At 42.5% G+C, this 26,367-nt stretch overlaps 1 protein-coding gene across 7 annotated transcripts in view; it reads right to left on the reverse strand.

Annotated features, from left to right (window-relative positions):
• cacna1c (calcium channel, voltage-dependent, L type, alpha 1C subunit) overlaps positions 1 to 22,462 on the reverse strand; it is a 230,128-nt gene extending 207,666 nt beyond the window's left edge. For all 7 annotated transcript variants that reach the window (XM_066667051.1, XM_066667049.1, XM_066667047.1 and 4 more), the window contains exon 1: positions 22,344 to 22,462. In XM_066667051.1, coding sequence (XP_066523148.1) covers positions 22,344 to 22,401 — 58 coding nt within the window. In that variant the 5' untranslated portion in view covers positions 22,402 to 22,462. The remainder of the gene's footprint in view (positions 1 to 22,343) is intronic.
• Between the last annotated feature and the right edge of the window lie 3,905 nt (positions 22,463 to 26,367).

A 26,367-nucleotide genomic window follows, 5' to 3' on the forward strand; every position in this document is an offset into this window, starting at 1 on the left:
CTGTGAGGAGTGTGGTGTGTTCTCCCTGTGTCTGCGTGGGTTTCCTCCGGGTGACTGTCTGTGAGGAGTGTGGTGTGTTCTCCCTGTGTCTGTGTGGGTTTCCTCCAGGTGACTGTCTGTGAGGAGTGTGGTGTGTTCTCCCTGTGTCTGCGTGGGTTTCCTCCGGGTGACTGTCTGTGAGGAGTGTGGTGTGTTCTCTCTGTGTCTGCGTGGGTTTCCTCCAGGTGACTGTCTGTGAGGAGTGTGGTGTGTTCTCCCTGTGTCTGTGTGGGTTTCCTCACACGGTCCAAAGCACACGTTTGGTGTATTCCCACCATGCGCCCAATGATTCCAGGTAGGCTCTGGACACACCGTGACCATTGTTGTCGCGAATGAATGAATGGACCACAGCACTTGTAACCAAATTCAACATCAGACAACTGTTGTCCAATACCATGAACTAACTCAGATAATGTTACTAGTCTGTTTTTTTCACCTCATTTCTCTCAGCTTACACACAGCCAAGAGTCATTAAACTGACACCAAATGTGCATACAAGCAATTTCATAAATGTGTACAAGCAATTATTAAATGTGTATACAAGCAGACTGTAAAAATGAACTTGAGCTTGATGTTTATCCCTGATACACACTGAGCATTCATTTACATTTTCTGTATTAATAAGTAATTCAGCCAGTATCTCATTGGCACAGTAACAAATTTGCTGACACACAGATAACACCTGTGTAATGTTATTATTCGCAACACCTCAAAAAAGGTTTCTGAACAGGAATTTATCATGACAGAAAATACCAAACTACAGCTTTGATCTTGATAACAATAGAGCGCTATATTATTTATATTTATATCTGCACAAAGCATTGATTATTACTATACTCTATATCAACTACATTAGTCCAAATTTCATACAAGAAATGATCAGAACTGGTAGGGATTTCAAAATATATTCTGGTATAGATTACCATTACCAAAGCACTGAAGCATTCTGTTAATCGTGTGTGAATAAGAGAGTTACAAGCCAATTTCATGAGCTGCTGTTCATATAAAACTTATATGAAGTTTTATATGAACAGCAGCTCATGAAATTGGCTTTTTATTATTATTTTCTTATTATTATATTGAAGTAATGTAAATTGTTCTGTTATTTTTGGATTACTGGCCGTTTTGGAGTAGTGTAAAATTTTAACAACAATTCTTTAAATAAAAAATTATATTATGATCTACAATTATTCAAGTTATATACAACTGGGTGGCATAATTATGGACACTGAGCACTATGGCAGCATGAGCCTTCAAATGTATCACAAGATGCTGAGACACACTGCTGTGAGAAGTTGGTGTGTTCTCCCTGTGTCCACGTGGGTTTCCTCCGGGTGCTCCGGTTTTCTCCCACAGTCCAAAAACACACGTTGGCAGGTGAATTGGCGACTCAAAGGTGTTCGTAGGTGTGAGTGTGTGAGTGAATGTGTGTGTGTTGCCCTGTGAAGGACTGGCGCCCCCTCCAGGGTGTGTTCCTGCCTTGCGCCCAATGATTCCAGGTAGGCTCTGGACCCCCCGCGACCCTAAATTGGATAAGCGGTTACAGATAATGGATGGATGGATGGATGAATGAATGAATGAATGAGACACACTTTCACCTGCTCAGTTTGTCTGTGGCAACTGAGACAACCGTGAACTGTCAACAGAGTTCGAGACATCTGCTTTAGTTCATACAGATCATAGATATTTTTATAACCTTTCTGTAATCTGACCAATTCTTTTTATAATTTTTAAAATCCTGATTATGTCACGTGTATCATTTATTTACAGTTTACATCTGTTAATGGTATTAATGCTGCCTTAAAATATATGTGCAGGAATAAAAAAACCTAATATATGAGAAATACAAATTTTGTCCCTGCATTTATCTGAGATTACACAAATATGAGCCACAGTCCAAAAAAGAGAACAAAAAGGAAAGATTATGCCTCTCTAATGTCTATAAACTCAGCATGTAAATGCCATATTATAACTGTGTGTTCTTCACTCTGTCTCCTCTCCTCATACTGTAATATGGCTGTTAGAGCAAGTGGCCTAATCTCTCTCTCTCTCACTCTCTCTCTCTCTCTTGCTCTCTCTCTCTGACGAGAGGCAGCTAATTACTGATGAGTTTTAAAGAAGGCTACAGCAGAGCCTGGCATTGTTTGTTAGGCATGTTTTAACAGCCCAGCTCTGACAGACAGAAGGGCTTGTTTCCACTCACTTATATTATTCATCTCTCTCTCTTCCATCTGTCAAGATGTGCTCTACTTCCCTTCTCCTCCCTGCAATTTCAGCAGCAAATTTGGTGAGGAGAAGGGAGAGAAAGGCAGAGGGGGAGAGAGAAATAGAGAGACATTCTACTCCTCCTTGGAAAATTGCCATTTCACTCGTCCTGCAGGACAAATTACTTTCCAGCCAAACTCTGCACGAATCATGGATTCTGTAGTATTACCATAACAGTGGCCATCTAATATAGCAACATTATTCATATGGCAGGCACTCAGATTCACCACGGCTATATTGTACTTGCGTCAGGACTTTATCCACAGCTATTGTAGGTGCAGCGACACTTTAGAAGGGGAGGGGCACAGTAGTACACTAGCATAGAATAGCCTACATGTTACTGAGAGGCCATTGATTTAGATGTTACTTTTTATGATGTTTGGCAAAATCCTTCACATATTCCGGCAGCTGTCAATGAAATACCAGCTACTCAAAGAAAAAAAAACTCTGGCCTCTGTGATCACCTCGGGTTCTGAAAATAGAAGCAGTCTCTTTGCTGTTGGCTAACTAGCTAGCTCATACGTAGCTTTGCTGTCCAGTTAAAAAGATTTATCTCCATTTTTGTCCGTTTTTAGTTTACGTCACAGCACACCAGCTGTCCTTCACCCTGTGTGAAAATTTCATGATGAAGTACTCATGGGAGATACATGTTTTTAAATTGGACAGTGATGATATGTGAATGTTGGCCAACTAGCCAACTAGCCATGCCATAATTTTTTTTCTTTGTCACAGTCGATTAGCCTAAACCTAAAGAATGTTTTTTGGAGGCCAGAGATTTGGAAGGAATACTGAGAGGCAGTTTAGACCTTTGAAGCCTCTGAGTCTACTGGTCAATTGAATTACTGCTTTTGGGTCCTCTTGTAAATAAAAATGTAGCTGATGTATTTTATAAATGACACTGGATTGTCTGAATGGCTCAGCAGCAAGGTCAAAATACAAATAATGCTAGCTAACATTTCTGAATGCCGGATGCCAAATGTCGCATTGTAGTAGTTATGTTTCTTTGGCCTTAGAAGCCTAACATTATAGTAGCTGGCATTTTTGTATAGTAGTGTTGATGTTCATTTAATGCCTTTTGTGTTTCCCATAGATAAATCCTAGACTGAATTTCCTACTATGGGCATTGTGATCTAACTGTGGCCTAACTAGGTCTTCTGTACTCTACATCAAGCAAAGAAAACCCAGTGGATGGGATGACCAGAAATCTGCTCTCTTTCAAATAATGAAATATGCTTTACTCAATTTAACAATGAAGCTTTTGCCAAAGGAATTTGGTTTTTATTCCCTGCAGAGTAATTTACTGTGTATTTCAATCTGCTGTACCTCTCCATACTGCTGGTGCAGTTGTGGTTATAGCTGTGGCTGAAGGCTGAGCTTTGCCCTTTGTTTTCTTCTCTATAAATAACATGATTCCTGGGGAAAATGGAGACTGGTTTAAATTGTCCTTTGAGTTTTTTAACAAGGGAAAAGAATGTACAGTATCTGGACATAATCAATGGTGCCATGTTGATGGTTTATTACAGTTTGCTGGAGGGACGTCACAGTGACAGAAAACGCTGGATCTGTTTGCGATCAAGCTCTGCCTCCCTTGATGTTCCCTTGAAACCCAGCAGCACTTACCAAGGTTCCAGTGGCTTATCACCCAATCGGTTCTTCTGAGATTGGAGCTGATTTTGTGATCACAGAACTATGTAATGGGAGTCATACACAGGGCATGACAGCCTTCCAAATGTGCACCACAGCATGCACAGCATGGCGAGACAGGGATATCCTGGCTGTGCAATATGCTCTGGGATATGGCAAGTATTTGACCCTCAATCTGATAAAGATAGTCTCACGCAACATTCTTCTCCAGACTACTGATTTTTCCGATTGTTGTCAAACATATGGCACCATTAGGAGTTGATGATATGACCAAGATGGCCAAGGCTGCCTGGCTCGTTTTTCTGCTGGCAGTTTTCGGTTGTTGGCCATGCCGATCGCACGCGATATACGCAGGATTAGATCTGAGGCGAGATCATGAAGCTACAATAATCATTAGATGCTTAGAATGCATGCCCATTGTTCCTAAATTAGAGCAATGTATATAATCAATACATAAAAATACAGCTTCTCTAGAGTCAGCCGAAAAGAAGCAAAAAGAAAGACAAAATTACTAGACAGAATCCAAGCAAGGACACAAAAAGCTCCTTGTTAAGCTTGAGGAAGTTTGGAATGCGAATGTACTTGCTGTGGTTAGAGTACGACTGCAGACCGACAACAGATGTGGCCATTTCAGGCTGTTTACTTCAGGTAAACAGACCCTTCTCATCTAGATAATTTCACAGACATGTGATAAAACTTTAATCGATTACAGGTGAAGAGGGATTTAACAGGCGCTGTTTTGAAGTGCTTGTGTTTATTTTGATAACCACTCAACGTGGGACGGTGGTCTGAAAAGCTTTAGAAAGCCCTGACGTTGAGCTGCTGGTTAAACGTCTTTTACTACAAATTAATTTAAAAACGTCCTTAAATAAAATAAAACTAGAGCGCTAGCCAGGGTCTCTAGTGCATTCTGGGTATGATCTCACATGGGGCTGATACAAACAGAAAACGGGTTCAATGTATGAAAATATTAAGTTACAAAAAACAAACATAAATACTTAAGTACAGGTAATAATTACACTTTTACCTTCTGTTTACTCATGCCTTGATCAAATATACAAATTTATCATTGGACCACACAAATGAGTCCTCAGAGGTAAGCTAAGATTACATATGACCTGGAAGCTGAGTATTAGAGCTTTCTTGAAGTCTGTTTCTGTTTACATTACATCTCACATATCTTTAAAGCGTATTAGGCTAATGTTAGGCTTGTATCAGTATCAACTAATCATCTAGACTCCAGCATCAGTCGGAACAGCAATCGAGCTCCAGTTTTAGACTAATGCTATATTTCAAGACCTACATGGAGACGCTCTGCTGTGAGTTTGTAAACCAAAGATTGTAAAGTATGCGAGATAAAGAGACCAGATGGTTGTACGTTTGAATAGCGCTGTGTAACTATAGATAGGATTGTGGTCTCGAATCCCCAAGGCTAATGCGGAGTAGCAGGGATCCAGTGTGCCATGCTGATGTGGCTAGAACAGCAGGTGTGTGTCTGCTTTGTCAGAGAGAGTAAACTGTTTAGATTAGAGTCTGTCTGTGCTCAGTGCTGGAGAGAAGAGTGTAGGGCGTCCAGTCAGCAGCTTTAGCTCCAGCGAGGCAAACAAAGAACCAGCGTCATATAGGTTTACAATGCACTGGGGGCGAGAGAGAGAGAGAGAGAGAGAGAGAGAGAGAGAGAGAGAGAGAGAGAGAGAAAGAGGAAGGAAGAGGACGGGCAAACATAAAACAGGTTTAAAATATGTATATCTAAAAACCCCTCTCCCTTTTCAGCCTTCTGCAGGAATGAATTAAGCTTAAAAAAAAATAAAAACAGTTGCGTTTGGAGTCTTTGATCTGCATACTTGGATGATTAATCACAGCACATAAAAATTCCCTACACAGACAAACGTGTAGTAGCACTCACATGCAGAATATCCCACATTAAATCTGAGAGAGTAGCATTAGATGAGTATGGCCTTGATTAGCAACACCATAGTTCTTGGCAGCTGTGTGCGAGCAAGCGGCGTCTGGGTCAGAACCACTAAAACAAGAAGAAGCCTGAAAAGGCTGGGGTAATTTACAGGAGTAAAACACTTCAACAAAAACAAAGAGAGAGAGAGGGAGAGAGAATAAGATACATCGTGATGAGCTTTAAGCCTTTGCCTCCTCTGTTGGCCAGTGTCCACCAGCAGCCCGTGTTTGTACGCCGTTATGTGCCGTCACAGGGAATTATGGGAGTCCTGGATGATTAGCATTGATGAGAACCAGATGGCTAAATGAGGTCCAGGATACAGTTAGAGAAATTGAGGCTAGCATGCTAGTTCTGCATCACGTACTACTCTCACAACTGCTAAGTGCTCATTAAAACAGTATACAGTGAAAGAAATTAGCGCTGGCTGTGCGGCTTGCTTGTTTTCCAGCTCTAGCACTAGCATGCTAACAGCACGACGGAAAGCTAAGAAAAAAACAACCGCTGATGGCTTTAGTCAGACTGAAGCAACAGATAACTGTTTGGCTGAGGAGCTGATTAGGCCTACTTCAAGTAAAGACAGACGAGAGATATGTCTGATCTCAGTGCCAGAACAGAGTTGGGCGCAGACCCAAATCTGACATGATAAGTGGTCACAAGAGACTTGAACGAGGAGCACTTTCAAGCTATCAGCTTTCCATAATAGCATGCATGCATGATGTCTTTATTGTTGCTTGTAACCATAATACTGCGCTACTCGGGGGGGAAGACCACTAGTCGTTATTAATTGCTTTATTGATCAGGTGTTTATTTTGCTATTGATTGAAATATGATGTTCCTGGAACGCTCAAAGAATACAGTTTTCCATCTTAAGAAAAAGTATGAGACTTATTAAGCTCAGGTCGATTTGTATACAGCCATCTGGGGTCTTCTTTGACTATTTTCAAGGGTTTCTTCAAAAGCCAACAGGCTAAATGTGGTGAAGTACATCTGTAAGTCACAAATTTTACAAATTGACAATACCCCAGGAAATTTGACTTCATGTACAAATGCATATCGTCGCTGTCCAATTGAAAACAAGTATCTCCATTTTTGTTGATTTTTAGTTTACTACACCCTTTGTACACAGCAGCTGTCCTTCACACTGTGTGAATATTTTAATGATGAATGAAGCAATAGTAACACTCCAGAATAAAATTTAAATTAACTTCCATTGAAAGTTACTCATTCCCGCTCCGGGTGACTGTCTGTGAGGAGTTGGTGTGTTCTCCCAGTGACCGCGTGGGTTTCCTCCGGGTGCTCCGGTTTCCTCCCACAGTCCAAAAACACATGTTGGTAGGTGGATTGGCGACTCCAAAGTGCCTGTAGGTGTGAGTGAATGTGTGACTGTGTGTGTTGCCCTGAGAAGGACTGGCGCCCCCTCCAGGGTGTATTCCCGCCTTGTGCCCAATGATTCCAGGTAGGCTCTGGACCCACCGCGACCCTGAATTGGATAAGGGTTACAGATAATGAATGAATGAATGAAAGTTACTCTTATAAAGTTACTGTTTTAGGAGAAACATGTTTTAAATTTGACAGCAGCGCTATGCTTAGCATACATGCTGTTCAACCTAATGTCACTGTCCACAGATAAATCTGTATTTCCAAAATAGTATCTTTACATGAGAAAGACGAAAATGCCTTTACTTTCAATGTCTATGTACACATATTATCTTGAATAACCTCCATTGAAAAACACTCATAACAGACTATAGATACTCTGGCGCATGAGCCAAAGGTTACCATACCCAATACCATGTGTTGCATAGGGGTGATTCACAAGTAATCATCAAAATCAGTGTTTCACATCATGGTAAAGATGTCAACACAATCAAATCCTCACAGCAGTATTCATTAATGTTTAAACATCTATTGTATAACTTCCCAGGAGAGCAGATGCTGTAACTCCTGTAAAAAGGGGCCAAATTATTAATACTCTTCATTTAAGAAGAAATGCTGAATTAGCAGGCATCAACAGACCTTTGAATAAGTTCCAGCATAGAACAGCTTGAAAAACATCTGCGTTAAACAGAGAAAGGGCTACACCAAAAGAATAACATCTATCTACCAATAAAAGACATAACCTTGGAGGCACAGGCCATTTTTCACTTACAAAAAAGCATGTCAATATCTGTTGAGTTGGCTTAAGAATTTTTTTTTCAGAGGGTGTTCCTGAGCACGGTTGTAGATTATCCAAGTTATCCAATCTGCCGGTGTGACCTTGAAGGAGAGCCTCACACATTAACTAATCAGACCCCGGCTTGCTGCCTGCACAAGCCAGGAGAGACAGACAGGGGGAGGAGGCGGACAGACAGATAATTGATAGAGCAGCATGTGAGGTACACTTGGGGGACAATTGGACAATAAAAAGAGGAGCAATAGATAGAGACAAGCGTGAAGCAGAAAGCTAGGCTGCCATCTCTCTAGCTGCCACTCACGGACCTTATTTATATTCTCATTAAAGGGACAATCTTAAACCCCTCGCATCATGGATAACTTGGAAACTGTATTTGTTTTTGGACAGATCGATATATTTGATGTGGTATGCAAACAGTGCTGAAGCTTCAAATGGGTCTATAGTGCATTGCCCCAGACTACTTTCTAAATGAGAAACAATACAAAGCAGCTTTTCAAATACCAATCCCAATTCTCCTGCAGGTAGTGGGGATCAAACCAGCAGTCCCAAGCCCTCTTCTCTAACCATTAGGCCATGGCTGACAATGTAAGCAATAAAAAGAGATGAGAAATGGCACTCATTTCTTACAGAATATAAGTATACATCTTAAAACTAATTAAAATAAGAATCTGCATGAATTCATGTTGTGACACAGCCAGTGTAAATGCCATGTTCACAGATTTGTAAGAGGTTATGGGAGATGAAGTGCAACTGGCTCATTCCTGAAGAATTTATATGCCCCATTTGCCAGTGACTCACTCCGTGGCCTGGTAATGCCCAGCACTAGGCCCAGCACAGTGATTAAAAAGATTGTTCAGGGCAAAAAAAGAGTTTTGCCTGGGAATATTGCATTGAAACACTCACAAACAAGTAATAAATAAAAAAGATCACCATCCTCTGTCCTTGAGATCCACTCCTGATGTTATCATACTCATGCTTCATCAGCAGGTCAGAACATAAACAGAATATTCACCTAGCCATATTGGGACATGTTCAGAAAATGGCCATTACACCAAACATGAATTCTAAGAACTTAGCATTTCTCCCACGCAAACTGCCATAATCACAGGGCTCAGCCACTAGAGCTCTACTCAGACTCTACCCAGATGTGTAAATGTATGTGATAGTTCCTGCAGATGACGTTCATGAACTGCTTTAATATAACCAAGAAATTATGGATGGGTGATGTTATAAAAAGTGCAACATCACAATAAATGAAGACATCTTCACAGCATGCAGCATTGATTAAGATATTTAATTTTTATTGAGGTGTGAGAAAGTTGCGGTTACAACCCAAAATGCACCAGAAAATGTGCCACTTTTAAAAGGATGATGGTGAATTTTATTCCAAACATTGCAAAACTATTTAAGAAGGAAGGAAATCCAACAATAAATGAGATATAAAGTCCCCAAATAACCTGACAGCTAGGTTGGCCAGACATCCAGCTTTAGGCCAGAGAGTTTTTCAGCTGACAGTTGCGGTTGACGGATGCTGAAAAGACCTAATTTTTGGAAGGCACTAGTTAAACAGTTCTCTTTGAATTAGTTTTAATTTTTGTCATTGGCTCATGCAAATGTCAGAAAAAATAGCTTGTGTGGTTTAAAGGAACACTAAGTGAAATCTTATATTTTTGCTTGTGGGTTTTCCTTATAGTTCCAGAGTGTTAGTTTTACAGCACTGTCCTGAAATTCATGAGTAAGTAGTGGTTTCCTACCCTCCTCCAGAAAGTTACCTAGTGCAGTTTCTGCAGCACTGAGCTCAGATCAGCAAAGACACTGGCCCTGCTCTACATATTACAGGTCAGTGATGCATTACAATTACTTTGAAGCTGTAATTTTAAGGTAAAAATAATGACTAGTGTTCCTTTAGCACTATTATGTAGCTCTTCTACTGGCTACTGCTGAAGATACCACCTCACCTATGTGTTTCCAGTGATGAGTACAGCATAGAGAGATGAGAGGAATCGTTTTGAGGGGGGAGCTGCAGATCTGTATGTGAACCCTGCAGTAGGTTGGGCATGTGCCACAAATTCCCGTGTGATGTCTTCTTTTTGGGGTAATGAAAGTAGCCACACTGATTTTTGAAAAGAAAAACCTCTGAAGTAGTTTCAGAAATACTAGGAGTTCTGTTAAAGATAATAATAATATAGGGAGGCACTGTGGTGCAGCAGGCAGTGTCGCAGTCACACAGGGACCTGGAGGTTGTGGGTTCGATTCCCGCTCCGGGTGACTGTCTGTGAGGAGTGTGGTGTGTTCTCTCTGTGTCTGCGGGGGTTTCCTTCGGGTGACTGTCTGTGACGAGTTTGGTGTGTTCTCCCTGTGTCCGTGTGGGTTTCCTCCGGGTGCTCCAGTTTCCTCCCACAGTCCAAAAACACATGTTGGTAGGTGGACTGGTGACTCAAAAGTGTCTGTAGGTGTGAGTGTGTGTGTTGCCCTGTGAAGGACTGGTGCCCCCTCCAGGGTGTATTCCCGCCTTGCATCCAATGATTCCAAGTACGCTCTGGCCCCATCGCGACCCGGAACTGGATAAGCGCTTACAGATAATGAATGAATGAATGAATGAATGAATGAATAATAATATAACGGCATTTACTTCACTGTTAAACTTATGCATATCCAGCTGCACTGCAATTCTCCAGATGCTCCTCAAATCGCATTGTTTTTGGGAGATATGATGCAGTTTCACCAGTCAGAATAAACATGTTTTTTAACCTTTTTCTTCAGTAATACGTAGCAGTCAGGTTTATCTGGATAGTTGATTATATTGGTCTAGTTGGTTTGGCGGGAGCCTAAGAATTACAGTATGTACTTCTGTCCTTGACATAGCTGGTTTCTGTAGGTTTCATCCAATAAATAAATGTAAAAACTGATATATAAATAAATGAAATTTAATAAGAGTTATATCACAACCGAATGGCATCTATTCAGCTACTGCTTACTATGTCCTTCATGTAGTTACCAGCAGTAATCCGTACTCTGTTTGTGGTTTATAGACTCTCCGTAATGAATCTAAACCTGTCTCTTAGGATACGCGCAGCTCAGTGATCAGCATTAACAATATATACATTGAATATTCCTCACATTCCCCTCCCCTGACATACAAGAGACTCTGAACAGATGTTGGAGAAAAATGTGTTTGGGAGAGGTCATAGTGATGTGTTCGAATTAGAAGCATGTCTAGACCTAGGACTCAGCACTTAGCCCTCACTGTATGAGGCTCCCTGCGATCGTTGTACTGTTGAACCTGAAGAGGGTGCATGCGTCCTCCACGTTAACACAGCATCTGTAACACCTCCGACAGCCTGGGTGGGCGACCCTTTCCACACACACATACAACACAGCACAACAGGCAACGACAACTGCCTGATTAAATACCCCCAAACAAGAATAGAATGAATTACCAGGGCATTACTGACGTGTAATTAAAATCCAAGAGCATGCCTCATTAATTATGTAAATTGTGAAGTGTCATTAATTTCAGGGTTAGTGGTGTGGCTCGGTGAGTGTGACAAAGCGATTGTAACAAGAGGAAGAGGTTGGGGGGTCCTTTTTCAAGCAGAGGAACCGAAACTGTGAAGTACTCAGAAGCACTTACGCCAAGACCTGGGCGGTACCATTGCAATGTCATTGACCCACAATGTGAATTTTGACTGTGATGGGCAACTTCTGATATCCATCTGCCAGTTTAACTAATGTGAAAGAAGCTGAAAGTGGTCCACAAGATACCACTACGCATCCAAGTGGTGGTTAGGCTATTTATAATTGTTATATAATTTCCAGAGGTGACATGGTGGCACAACAGGTAGTGTCGCTTTCACACAGTTCCAGGGTCCTCGGGTTGTAGTTTCAAGCCCTGCTCCAGGTGACTGTCTGTGAGGAGTTCAGTGTGTTCTCCCTGTGTCCACATGGGTTTCCTCCAGGTGCTCCAGTTTCCTCCCATGGTCCAAAAACACATGCTGGTAGATGGATGTAAGCGTGAGCATGAATGTGTAAGCGAGTGTCGCCCTGCCAAGGACTGGCGCACCCTCCGGGGTGTGTTCCCGCTATAAATGCTATCAATGCTACGGCTGCAAACTATGAACATCTGGTTTTAACAGGGCAGAGACAGCCTACAGGACATCTCCAGCAAAGAAATGACTGCTCATTTTCTGTTAGAGGACTGGCAGGGGAAATCCTAATGCTCTTTCTCTTGTACAAGTAAGCATTACAGGGACCAGGTCAAGGTCGAACCGCTGTAAAACTCAATGTACAGGAAATGCAGGCACACTAAAGGTGTCCCCAGAGTTTATAGCATGGACTGACACATTATGCTTTGATCAAAACCTGGACAAGACTCTCCTCTACTGAATTAAACATGCAGCGAACACTGCAATCCCAGAACCACTGTAAACTATAAACTAGGGCGAGAGAGAGCGAGACAGAAAGAGAGAGAGAGAGAGAAAGAGAGAAGTGTCACCTTGTGCACAATGACATATTCAGACAGGAAGACCGGCCAGCAGTTTTGAAAGGTCAGACGCGCTGGTAATATTGCATTTCTCTTCTCAGGGTCATCTTCTGAGTCGCTGTACAGGAATCGCTCGAACGCCTCACCTTGGACATCACACGCCACGCCAAACTGAATACTGATTCCTGCCTAAGTAACACAGGGTGAACCAAATAACATAGCCACCAGCCCTTTGAAAACCCCTGTGATATTGCCAGTCTAACTCATGAGGCGGTAAAGATAGCATAGCATGTTAGCATAGTGGCCTAGCTGGGCCCAGCGTGATGGCACGCTTTAGTACGAGGGCTGGGGGGGGGGTTTAAAAGCGGCTTTAGGATGGAAAGTGAGACTGGTCTGCAGGGAGGTGATCTGATATCCGCTCAGAGCCAACACATCAGGCCTGGCCTAGATAAGATGATGAGTTTGGAGATGCTCACACTTCCTCTTCTTTCATTTTACACACACAAAAAAAAGAAAAGTGTTAACTCTCCACGTTTTCTCACGTGTTTTCCACCGCCTTCTCCCTTTCCCTCAGCCTCTGTCATTCTGTTCTTTCTCCTTTCTACTTCACCCTGTCCTTTGAGCTTCTGTTGGAAGGATTAAGCCTAATGATGTGTTTTTTTACCTCTTGAGGGGAAACAATTAAACACAAAGGAGATGTTTTTCACATGAACTCGGTGGAAACGACGCCACCGTTATTATTATTAATGCGGGGTGACTAAGCGTTCAGTCAATAGTGTAGTATGTGAGACGGAGGAGACTCATGTGCAGGTCCTCCGAGGCTGGATGTGAAAAAATAAAAGTGTTTTTATCACATATTCTTTGGAGCATGGAATGGTGCATCGTCTAATCAAATGCCACAGTACGCTAGAATCAGCAACTCTAAAGAACAAGTTAGTTTCTAAACCATTTAAGATAGATTGGTGTAGATCGTACAAAAGACATCTGAACATGACCCAAGAGTTTAGAAAAACTGAAAAATTATGGGTGTATTTTAAGGGTGGTCTTCTGGGGGGAGATTTTAGCCCAAACATTCACCAAGATGAAAGACTATATTCCAAACCAATGGTACACTACAACACAACATTGTTACAATGCATTCTTTTGTGCAACTTAATATAAAGGCGTAGATTACTATTTTCCAATGAGAGAAAGTTAGATTAGCTGACCCCAAAATATTTCCAGGGCAGTTCATCAAAAAAAAAGCAGGGATCCTGATGAAATTCCACAATTAATTAGACCACAGCCATTTAGTAAATGTGTCGAGATTTGATTTGGCTCCATAATTTGATTTATGCAGAAAATAAGGACGTGGCATGGAACTGTCCATGAAAGTAAAAGCCTGGGTAAAATGTATAAAGTTTCTTTACACTGTAACTTTAATTAAAGTAACTAAAAGAATTTGGTTTACCCTTTACAATAATAACAAAAAAAAAAAAAAGTTAAATAATCCATCAGAGCTTCCGCAGGAGCAGTTTGGTCGGCGACAATGGTTTAAGCATGTTTTCCCACTAAATCGGGACATTGCTGAAAAAGATCTTGTCTCAAATATAAGACTCCATTATACTACCTGACCACACACACACACACCTTTCACAAACAGTACACTGCCAGGCTGCAATGCATATATGTCACAAGCAGCTGTTTCTTGCTTCTGTAATTAACATATCCCTCCTTTATTTCTCTATCCGTCCACCCGTGGTGCTCTGGGAGTGACATGATGCTGATACATTTCAGAGAAAACGTTCAGCTCAGTAACAATGTGCAACTAAGCATCAAACACTTGCCACCGGCAAACCACATCTACACACACACACACACACACACACACACACACACGTCACACACAATTGGCATCCTCATGGGGAAACACACAAACACACACACACACACACACACATAGGCCACAGGCTACTCAGCCGTGCATGCTGTTGATACACACAGACACACACATGTTGAAGCTCACTCTACCGCTGGCCAAAGGCAAGACATTAAACACACACACACACTCACTTATATGTATTCACACACAAATGCTAAACGCTATCCTGGCTACAAAAGCAGAAAAAAATGCAAATGGACTCAGCCAGAGCTTGTGAGCATTCAGTACACACGCTTTTAGGCAAAAAGGCAAACATGATCAAGCAACACACACATATACACACACACACACATACACACTTTTTTATTGCTCCCCTGCTGTGGGCCATTTTACAAAAGCTTCATCGGTGTGTAATGACTCAGTGATGTGTGGTGTGAGAGGCTAAACTGGCTGTCTAGCTTTAAAACATATGGTGTGGGTGTGCGCACACGCTTGTGTGTGTGTGTGCGTGTGCAAGGACTGAAATGTGGAATAACAGGACTCAACAGATTAATCCAACGTAGGTTTAACTTAACCATTAACCATTATTCTACTTCTGTCAGCATCACATACAACAGCTCAGACGATACATAATGGTTGACTGCTCATTCTGGATAGTGAAGGATATTGCTATAGCTGGTATTACCTGACTATAAAATGGCAGGCATCACAAAACATGTTTACAATCATCGGTACTGTATAGAGTTCCAATACAATGCACCATTTCACATCAAAACACTGAATAACTTAATATCTCAATTGCGCAATAATGCACAGGCTTCAGAAATCAACTGCAAACGAAGCTCTCGTGACATAAACCTAAACTAAAACAGTAAAGGTATTGAATCAAACCTCATACTATGTTGAAAAACAGCTATTAGATGCTTGACACGTATAGATCCAAGCAAATCAGGCGTCTGTTGTATGTGAAAGCAGAATAAGCTGAATTAAACACTTAAAGAGTTCTCGAGCCCATTGTTTACATAAAGGCCTTTCTCTGTTGCTGCACTGCAGTCTGGAGATCCATGCCAAGCTAGCCACAACTGCAATAACTTTAAAAGAGTTCTGGGAAGCAACATTCATGCAAAGATGGTGGTACACCGGAAAATGTATTCATATGGTTCACATTTGGTCAGATAATCTTCACTGTATCCTGCACATAATCACAGTCATGAGCTCCTTAGTTTGGATGATAGACCTCAAACAGAAACAAATATATAAACAACAACCAGGTAGAGTTACAATATGTCAGTCCAGGAAAAACGACATAAACCCCCAACTAGCGAAACCAGCATTAGACCAGCACACAAGACCAAGCTGGTCTAAGTGAGTAGCCATGTTTATTTATAGAGCACTTTTACAATCAACTAGATTTGCCCAAATCTAAGCAAATAATATGTACTGCAATTTTTTTATGTCTTTGTCTGAGCACCAAATCAAATCCTCATGAGCCTGTATAATACCAATTATCTATGTCAACCTTGTGGCTCCGGGGTTAAACTAAAGAACCTAACTTCAGACATTAGTGGTATCCTGGCCAAGTGACTACACTTAGTGTAGGGAAAAGTTGTACAAGCCTGTGTTTCCCCCCACAACCATCTGTCCTCCTGTACCTAACCTGAGCAAACAAGGCACTGCTAGTCACGGATCATAAGCCATATGCTACAAACACTGCACAATAGTTCATATGTCATTCAGTACTGCGTACGTATTAGAGACGGACAAAAAAGAATAAACGCATCAGAAAATGCCGGTGGCCGCGTTGTGCATTTAAGCGCATCTGAAATTTAATGTGGTTTTTGTTAACAAAGAGACAGGTGGCAGGGAGATGGTGATAAAATGAGAAAACAAAGAGGCTTCTAATAGAAACTTTAAAAAGCCAGTAGGCTATATTTAGAGAACAGGTAAGGATAAAAAAAATGCATAAAGTCAGGTGAAAAAAGTGACAGTGAGAAAGGGAGAGAGAGAGAGAAACAGAGAGAGTAAAGCGCTTAAATAGATGTCTTGCATGGCGTAGCAACAGCAACAACAGCAGCAGCAGCAGCAATGCTTTCAGGCCCCAGTGGGAATTAAAAGAACTGCATTACAGATGAAAGAACAAAAACAGCTGAAGCATCTCACCAGCTAGCTCGCACTGCACTGCAACACAGTCGTTAGTTCCGATGGTCTAATCACTCGCATCCGAAACCTACAACCAGCTACAACTCGAGTTCCACAGGCAGTGGCTATTAACACATCTTTCTGCAGTCTTATCTCTGGCTCTGCGCTCATTCAGGCCTCACTGTGGATTTCAAGTCTGGAACAGCGCAGATATTATTGGATAACCTCATTTCTCTCCCTTCAGCGCCTTCCTACGTGTTCACTCTTTTGCTCTCTTTCTCTCTAGAACTCCATCCCTCGTGACCCCTTCTACACTCCAAAATGGGTTGTTCTGTGTCAAATCTCTGAGGGTCAGCAACGCCCATCATAGATCCTGGAGCAGTCACATGGCAAAGTACAAGGTGATATTCATCAGAAGGCTAGCTGCTGCAAAGACGGTCTGAAATCGTTTTAAAAGTCCAAATGGGGCCGTCAGATATTTCATGCAGATCGGATTAAAGGAAAAATCCCACTTTTACATTTTGAAACATGAATGTGTAAATACTGCAGTTTGTTCTGAAATATGTTCTAGAGTCAGGATTGTTTGCTATGGCGATGATAGGGACTGGACGATCTGACGTGTTTGATATCTCCAACACCTTCAACAGAGTGTTATTACATGAAATGGTTACAAAAATGCTGAAATAACATAGGGTATAGTATGGTAAACTAGTACTAAGGAAAGATATGATTACTATTATTATTCATCCATTATCTGTAAGCGCTTATCCAGTTCAGGGTCGCGGTGGGTCCAGAGCCTACCTGGAATCATTGGGCACAAGGCAGGAATACACCCTGGAGGGGGCACCAGTCCTTCACAGGGCAACACACACACTCACACATTCACTCACACACTCACACCTACGGACACTTTTTGAGTCACCAATCCACCTACCGTGTGTATTTGGACTGTGGGAGGAAACCGGAGCACCCGGAGGAAACCCACTCAGACACAGGGAGAACACACCGCACTCCTCACAGACAGTCACCCGGAGCAGGAATCGAACCCACAACCTCCAGGAGCTGTGTGACTGCGACACTACCTGCTGCGCCACCGTGCCGCCCTATTATTCATTATTTTACTATTACCAACATATAAAGTATCACTAGTCATGCAGGACAGCAACTTCTGAATGACATGCTCACATCAAACTAAGAGACAGCACTCCATTATAAACTTTAAAACCTGAACATATAATACATGGTAAAAGATGCATAGTAAACTATCTATGTATCCAACTGTACTCATTTTACTCTCAAAAATGGCCCTACTCAAAGTTCTAAAAGCTAGGTATGAATAAAAACAGACATAAAAAACTCAACTGTCCAGGGCATATATGCTATAATTTGGGGATGTGAAGGCCACCAACACACACTGTGTAACAATTCAATTCATCACAGTCCGTTTTCTGTGATGTGCCTGAGTCTGAAAATAAGGGATAAAACTAAACATTCAGAATTTGTGCCACTTCATACACACACACACACACACACACACACACAGTGCAGAGTTTACAGAGTTGCCTGAGACTAACCAATTGCTGAACCGATGTTTATGTGACAGTGCAAAGGCAAGGTTAAACTGGCAAAAAAAAGAGAACCAAGTGAAAATAACTAAAAACCAGAGCTTCTCCTCCTCAGTGCTGTGCATTTGGCTGAAGCAAACAGCGTCTCGTTATCATTTGAAACCGGCTGTTTAGACAGAGGGAGAATGATGCGCTGGTGTTTGATCCTTGTGGTATTTTGACCAAAGCATGTCACAGACGATTCTTTAAGACCCCAGAATTGTGTCCCATTTAAATGGAGGCAGTGTCTGTAATTGCTTTTTGACAAAGACCTGAAAGCTGCATCTATATCTTGATGTCAACAAATAACCATTTCAGTGTTTATACCAAGCCCATCTGTCATGGCTGTAGATATTTGTTTTACTGAATCTAAAATCAAACATTTCGTTATATTGTTTGGATTCGAAACGTTAAAACTGTGGCTTTCAACTGCTTCAATGTGAGGTTGTGATTATTGTTTTGGATGCCTCTAAAGTTTTTCTCTGAAAGTCTTGATGCTGGTCCAGATCTGGTCTTTAGTTTCAGAGTTAAAGAAAACATCCGAAGACAAAATAGCTGGGTATTTATTTGGCAAAAACCACATTTTATCAAGACAAGAATAAAAGAGCATTATTGCGTTATTATTATTATTTTTTAACCTTCTGAACTGTGATTTTGGAGGCCTTTTCTTCTTAAGTGAACAGACATGGAACTGCCTCAGCCCGTTAGCTTTCAGTCCCAGATGTCTGTGAATATAGCTCACTTTCAGCACATCTTGATTCCACTGATTACAGCTGGCACGACTGGGAGCCCACATCAGATACTGTTTTCTCATCATGGCAGAGTCAATGGTACTTAATAGTCACTCAGAGACACCACTGAACATTCACCAAAGTCCCTGTGTTGACTATGGATTTACACTTAGGCAACTTAATCTCCAGGATTTTTTTTTTGTTCTCAGGGTAGAAGATTTTCTGTGAACATAATGTTTGTGGAAAGAAACAAGAAGCCCATGCGGTCTGCTCGCTGTCACGCAGCGATAATCAACTGAAACCGAAAGGATTTAGATGCTACGTTGACCTAGACCTGAGGGTGAAGCATGCATTTCGGTAAAGGGCAAGTAAAAGACTGACGCCGGAGAGGAATAATGGTCACACAGCGCTGCTAGACGAGTGCTGTGTGCCCTGAGAGTCTGAAATCAGGTGCCGAGTCATTTCAGGCGCCATCCTGGAGCCTCTCTGGGCCTTCTGAGATCCATCATAAACAAATTAATGCTCCTAATGACCAGTATTGCCTGTCGTGTGCATCTGGCTGGGAGCCCGATGGGGAGAAAGAGGGCACACTTGATGGAGCATGATAAAAACCTCACAATGACAAACTCTTAGCAATGATCAGCCACTCACACTGGGTAACCTTGCTTGCCATGATTTTATATTTCTCCTTCCAGGCCTTGGAAAATTGTGTTCTTTAAGCACTCTTTGCTAGATGCTTGCGATAAATATACAACTTCCAGGGCCTGAGTGAAATGCAGTGGTTTATTGGTGGCCTCCTTTATTGGTGGAGAAAAAGACTGGCTTTTTTAAAGGTAGGTTTCTACCCTCATCCAAAAGTTACATTTGCAATTTCAAAGTAAAAGCTGTAGTGTTGCTTTAAAGGACCACAAGCAAAAAACTTAAGTCAATTTTAGAGATCTGAGAACATGGGACATGGGGTAATCAGCCCAGAGCTCAACATCACAAAATATGTAAAGGATCGAGTAAGAGTTTAAAAAGAAACAGAAAAGGCACCCAAAATCTAGGAGTGAATATGTAGGTGTGGAAATATGCTCCTCTAGATTTCATTTCAAAACTGAAAGCAAGTTTCCAGAGAAGAATGGAAGCTGCAAACCAAACATTGGACACAGGGATTACATATATATTAAAAAAACATCATAAATAAAGCCATTGTGGTCATTTCCTTTTAACTAGATGTTGTCTGTTTTTTCCCCCTGACTTTAGGAAAGTTACTTTGCTTATAAAGTCATAATACAGGCAAATGGAAGCTGGAAAGATGATACAATATTCATGAGGTGATGTACTGAAGTAGATTCCTCATATTCATATGCTCTATCTATTGCCATGACACTGACATGAGTATAGCTTGTAGGGTAACGGTTGTTTTGACTGGAAATGAACAAATGAAGGGTGTTCTCCACCTATTGGACGGCACTGTACCGAGTCAAGAAGAGTTTTGTTTTTCTGAAACCACACAAATCCACTCTTGGTTCCAACTTTTTTTCACACAGCCATTGTGTAAATGTGTACTAACTACAAGGGTGATCTTTCATTCACCAGTCACCTTTCTGAGTGTGTACCCTCATTTCACTTGTACTGAAACAATATATCCATTCCAATAGCATTTTAGGGAGATTCTGTTGTAAACAGTATACGGTACTCAACTTAAATCAAGCCACAAAAGTGTGGCTTTTTCCAATTCGGTCACCTGCCTCCAGAATGCTTTTTACTGTGTGCGGTGAAGCAGAAGCAACAGGTGAACACATACAAAGGGCTATGTGCTGCAGATAATAACATCGTTCAACACTTTGGGTTCGTGATGTTGCTTTATTTAAAGACTTGAAAAACAGATTAACGTTGGATTGTCTAGTTAAAGACCTATAAAAACATTTCCATGGTCCATTGTGGATTCTTTGGAGGACTCTCCCTTGCGCTCATCTGTGTGTTGACCTGATACTCGGGCAGCCAGCGTGTTTACCTGATACGCTGCACTCTCCAGCAGCAGCAGCATTCTGCACTAACACAAACACTAACATCTGCTCGGGCCACCTACAAGACACTCACTCTCCTACACTCATGTGCCAATGTTATGACACTTCGATTGATCTGTTTAATGAGGGGCACAAAAAGGGTCACTTCTTTGTTCTGGGTTTCTGGTGACGTTATAAAGTACAGCGTAAAACCCCTTGTGTACTATTTCTAAAGGCTGGCCGCCCAAAACAGATCTTGGGATTCTTTTTAAAGGCGCAAACAGACTGAGCATTATTGCTGTAAGCAAAAGATTGAACAGAATTGTACATTAGGTACAGGCATCAAGTCTTTACGCTCTTAAAAACTAAGGGTTGCTGACTGGTTCTTGGCTTGCAGGTAGGGTTCTAGGACAGACTCTTAGCATTAGGTGGAGGTCCTTTAAACTCCATAGGTTTTTAGGTTGAGGCCTGACCAACATGGATATGGATCGCCTTCTCTATCAGAGACTGACCTAAAAAACAGAGCCCTGATCCAAATGTCTTAAGCTTGTGACAGGCAGTAAGACATATGACCAAAAAGAAAAGAGAGAGAGAGAGAACCTTCTTCGATTCAAGCCAGACCTTTCCAACCCAAAAAGTAATAAGCTTTTGAAATGAGGTGAGAGTCTCCAACCATGTTCAAAAGAACGAAGAAAATGCATCAGCTCGACCCATCCGGGAGCCTTCAAACTGCTTGGGGATGTTGCATGGAGCGGGCAGGCTCTTACTGCGCCACGCAACAGCTCAGAGCCCTACCACGCAACACCTGGTTGAAAAAAAAATCAGCTACAGTGGACGGGATTGGCTGGCACCAGCTGCAGCATTTGGGTGAAATAAGGCAGCCCCAGCTTGGACGGCCAGAGTTTGCAGCGCTGTACAAGTCAAACGACTGCCAAGCTGTTGGCTTTCTGTCACTGAGCTTTGTGCGCAGGGCTGTGAGGGTGGATGAAGTTGTGCAAAATGTGTGAAAGGGGGCGGGTGGAGGGTTTTTGATAGGTGGCGGTGGAAGCCAATAAAGCTCCCAACAGTATCTTTCAAGTACGGTGTCCCTCAGTGTCTCTGCATATAGAAGTGAGTGAGGTGGGGGCACTTTCATTGGCTTTGCCCAGATCCCTTCGTTTGGATAAAGGGGGTGGGGGTGGCAGCCTAAAACATCAGCACCTTGAAGCAAAGCCATGTGAGGAAGGAAGAGATGGTACAGCCTCTGCTTCGTGCGCATCACAAAAGCCAAGGAGCAGACATCATCATCACCACCACCACCACCACCATCATCATCATCATCCTCATCATCCAACCATCTCCCCTCCCTACCAAAGCATCCATATGGCGCCCACCCCCTCCCAACACACACACACACACACACACACACACACATAAACACTTTCCCAAACAGCATAACAAAATTATTGCTCCCCCTTACCTTGATGGTTTTCAAGGGTTTCCTCCGGTATGTACATGTTGTTGCTCTCATTTACCATATATGTAGTCCAGCCTTTCTTTATCCGTAAGGTGAATGGAGGCAAAGAAAAAAGGGTTGTCGCTGTTGTTTTAACAAAACAAAAATAAATAAATAAAAAATAAAAGAGACAGAAATAAAGAAATACAGAAGGGGTGGGAGGGAAACAACCCAAGATGGGAAAGAAATCAAAGGGGTGGGTGGGATGAGGGGGGGTGAGGGGGGCAAGGAGGAGGTAGAGGAAGGGGAGGGAGGGAAGGGAAAGGGAGGGGGGAGGGGGGGGTTGAAAAAAATGAAGAAGGCGAAAAGCGCGAGTTTCTCCCTTTTCCTCTCGTTAGAGTTAATATTACCTGATCCCCGTTATGGAGTGAGAAAACAGAAACGGGTACAGGCTGCAGGCGCCTAAGAGAACGAACCAGTGCATCCTTGGAACATCCGGGCCTTGCCTAAGAAACACGACACCCCCCCTCAGCACCCACTTGCTGCTGCTGCTGCTGCTGCTCTCCTGGGTTCTCTTTTTTGAAGTGATCACCCCGAATGGCAGTGCGTTTTCCAGGCAGATTTGGCAGCAGTGAATGGGGGGGTGGGCGGGGGGGGGGGTTAGAAGGGGGAGCCCGGCGATAGCGAGAGCGGGACGAGAGCGAGAAGGTAAAGGAAAGGGGGAAAGGGGAGCGAAGAGGTGGAGAAAAAAGAGAAGGAAAAGGTAGGGCTGGCGTATTCCAGATCGGATCTCACGGGGTTAAATCTTCTCCTGTGATCGATTCCATGTGTGCCGCGCGTCTCGCTGCTGCCGCCGCTGCCGCTGCTCCGGAGAAGAGGACCGGAATAATGGCTCGTACCGAGTCCATAACGGAGGGAGGAGGAGGAGGAGAAGGAGGAGGAGGAGAAAAAAAAGAAAGAATGAAAACGCAGGAGTTTCTCGGTGGCCTTTGCGGAGAGCGCTCGGCTCGCCTGCCTCTCTGCAGTAATACTTGTGTGGAGAGAGAGAGAGAGAGAGAGAGAGAGAGAGAGAGAAGAGAGAGAGAAGGGGGTGGGTGGGGGGGGGTGACGAACTAGCAAGCCCCCCCCCACACACCACCACCACCACCACCTCCCCACATCTCTCTCTCCTCTACCTCCCTCCTCCTCCTCCTCCATGTAGACTCCCTGACTGCTTCCAGATGTTACTGCGCTTGAAAAATAGAATAAATCGTCCACGATTTTCCAGACATGGTAACTGCAGAGGTGGTGGAGGAGGTGGAGGTGGAGGTGGTGGGGGACAAACTTCAAAAAAAAACAGCACAAATAAAGTCATCTAGAGCAAAAAAAAAAAAAAAAGGGGGGGAAGCCATTATCTCAGAAGGCTTCCTCTCCTAAGCCAGAGGTGGTGGGGACCAGAGAGGCTTCAGAGGCTTTCAGACAATTTGCCGCACTTGTACAATGGAAGAGGTCCAAAACTTGGTGGAAACATGCTGTGAAGCCCTCCGACAGGACCCCATCGATACCTTCTGGTCTAGGATGAGACACTGGAGATACATGCTAATATGCTACATGTTCTTCTGAATTCTCCAGGGCAGGAGTGAAGGGTCTGCAAATTAGTCAGTGGGCACTGTGACGTACAACTTAAAGTGGAACAGTTCAACTCAGTGAAGTTTAGTGCAGTGGCCCTTTTTTTTTTCTCCTTCTGCTGGACCATGGCCTTTACAGAGGGGGTTTGATAAAGGGGCTGGCAGGGCCTGGGAATTTGTACAAGATGACTTCGGATCTGTCATCATCAAATGCCTTATTGCCCGAGTATGAGTTTAGCAGCAGGCCTTTTTCCTCCTGGCCCTGGGAAAATGTCCCATTTTCTCTAGAGACATCACTGCCCCTGCTTAACCCCCCACCCAACCCCCATAACCACCACCTCCACTATCAAACACACACACACACACAGACAAAAACACAAAGCAAAGCATATAATATCTCAGAGCCATCATTTACTGGGTTGTGTAAACAATGAAACGTTCTACTGTATCACAACAAAAGAACAGCGCAACACAGCTAAGGTCCCTCCTCAGTTTTTGCGCTAAATGTGGGGACATTTACTGTTGTTGTTTGAACTAATTACATGTTAGAGATGGCCCAAAGAATAATCACTACTTTTGTATGCACAAAGTAACCCAAATAGTTCTTAGTAACCATGTGAAAGTGGACTGAAACAGGGCATTAATACGGAGAAATGCCCGATTTATGTTTTCTCTTCTGAAATCAAAGGTACCAAGAACTGTGTACAATGATATACAAGACAGTCCCTATAAGAGTCCAACATCCACCATAAGAACAGAAGAGTAAATAAGGACTGTCTAGGAAAGTGTGAAGTATCTGAGCATACTAAGACCTTACGGACTGAATCCCCTCGAGGCCCCTGGCAGTCAGAGGCCCCTGGGCACTGGTCCCGCTGGCCCAGTCAGTAATCCACCTCTGGTCCTTCCTAGAGCTTTTACAAATTACTGGAGGCGCTTTAAACTTAAAAAAAGAGAGTCTCCACACTCACCATTTCAAAAACAATGCTCTGGAGAACCATCAACTGGAAGTATTTTTATGGAACCGGAAATAGCCTGAGGAAAATACAGCTTCATTTTTAATGGCATGTTCCCAATTAGTGTACGCTAGACAACAATGTCTCTTCCCATGAAAGTAGACACCTAAGTTTGTTTTGGCACCATAAATACATCCATCCAATCACAAACACATGGCAGTGCAGAAAATTCATTGTTTACATCCATTCATTATCTGTAACCCTTATCCAGTTCAGGGTCGAGGTGGGTCCAGAGCCTACCTGGAATCATTGGGTGCAAGGTGGAAATACACCCTGGAGGGAGCGCCAGTCCTTCACAGGGCAACACACACATTCACTCACACCTACGGACACTTTTGAGTCGCCAATCCACCCACCAACATGTGTTTTTGGACTGTGGGAGGAAACCCACATGGACACAGGGAGAACACACAAACTCCTCACAGACAGTCACCCGGAGCGGGAATCGAACTCACAACCTCCAGGTCCCTGGATCTGTGTGACTGCGACACTACCTGCTGCGCCACCGTGCCACCCTGTTTACATCCATATCTTGAAAAATTTGCATATTCAGCAAAATGTTTATTAAAGTGCTCTGTCCATGTACAAAAAGTACTTCCAATAGTCCAGCCAATAACAGCCTGGGCAGCATACTGTAATGGGTAATCACGCTATGGGTTTAAGACTTTTATCTGACTACGACAATCAAACTGTGCTGTTTACATGATCATATTTTAGATTAGCAGCCCTATTCAAATTTGTTTGTTTTTACATTGAAAAACATTCAGCACAACCACTGCTGCAAGCTACTTTAAATATTTTTATCTGGGCTTATGTAAATGCTTTGTATGTTTGACACCTCTCAGGTAGGTTTTACCTAGAATGATCTTCACTGCAGATGATGTTTGTACAAGCAACACCCCACACGAAAATAGTGAACCTCTCCTGTTTTAACTAACCTTTCTGACAGGACCTTCACTCTCATTTGGCCTTTCTTGTCAGCCTTAGAGCTATCAAAGTCATCAGAAATTGTCATCAGAAAATAATTTATTTTATGACCCTCCATGATTTCGACCAGGATGAATTGGTTACATAGTATCAATTAATGACTGAACAAACAAATTAATTAGAGATATAATTAATGAATATGCAAATGTGTTTGCCCATGAACTGTGATCAATATCCTCCACAAGAGGACAGTGTAGAGCAACAATAGAACTTGGTTAGAATTTAGTCCAAAAAAATAAAGATGAAGCAAAAAGAATACTTTTTACTGCAGACAAGCTTCACATACTGCAGTAGTTTCCATATAAAATGATGAGGGTGAAAACGTTAATTGATCTTAAAACATATTTTTAACCTTGTAATAAGTCTTTCCTTTTTGTGCACATCAAGTGACATGTCACAAACCCTGTATCTGATATAGAGTTTAATATTACATTAAATATA

The sequence above is a fragment of the Hoplias malabaricus genome, chromosome 4 (assembly GCF_029633855.1).
Source record: "Hoplias malabaricus isolate fHopMal1 chromosome 4, fHopMal1.hap1, whole genome shotgun sequence".
Classification (NCBI taxonomy): Eukaryota; Metazoa; Chordata; class Actinopteri; order Characiformes; family Erythrinidae; genus Hoplias; species Hoplias malabaricus.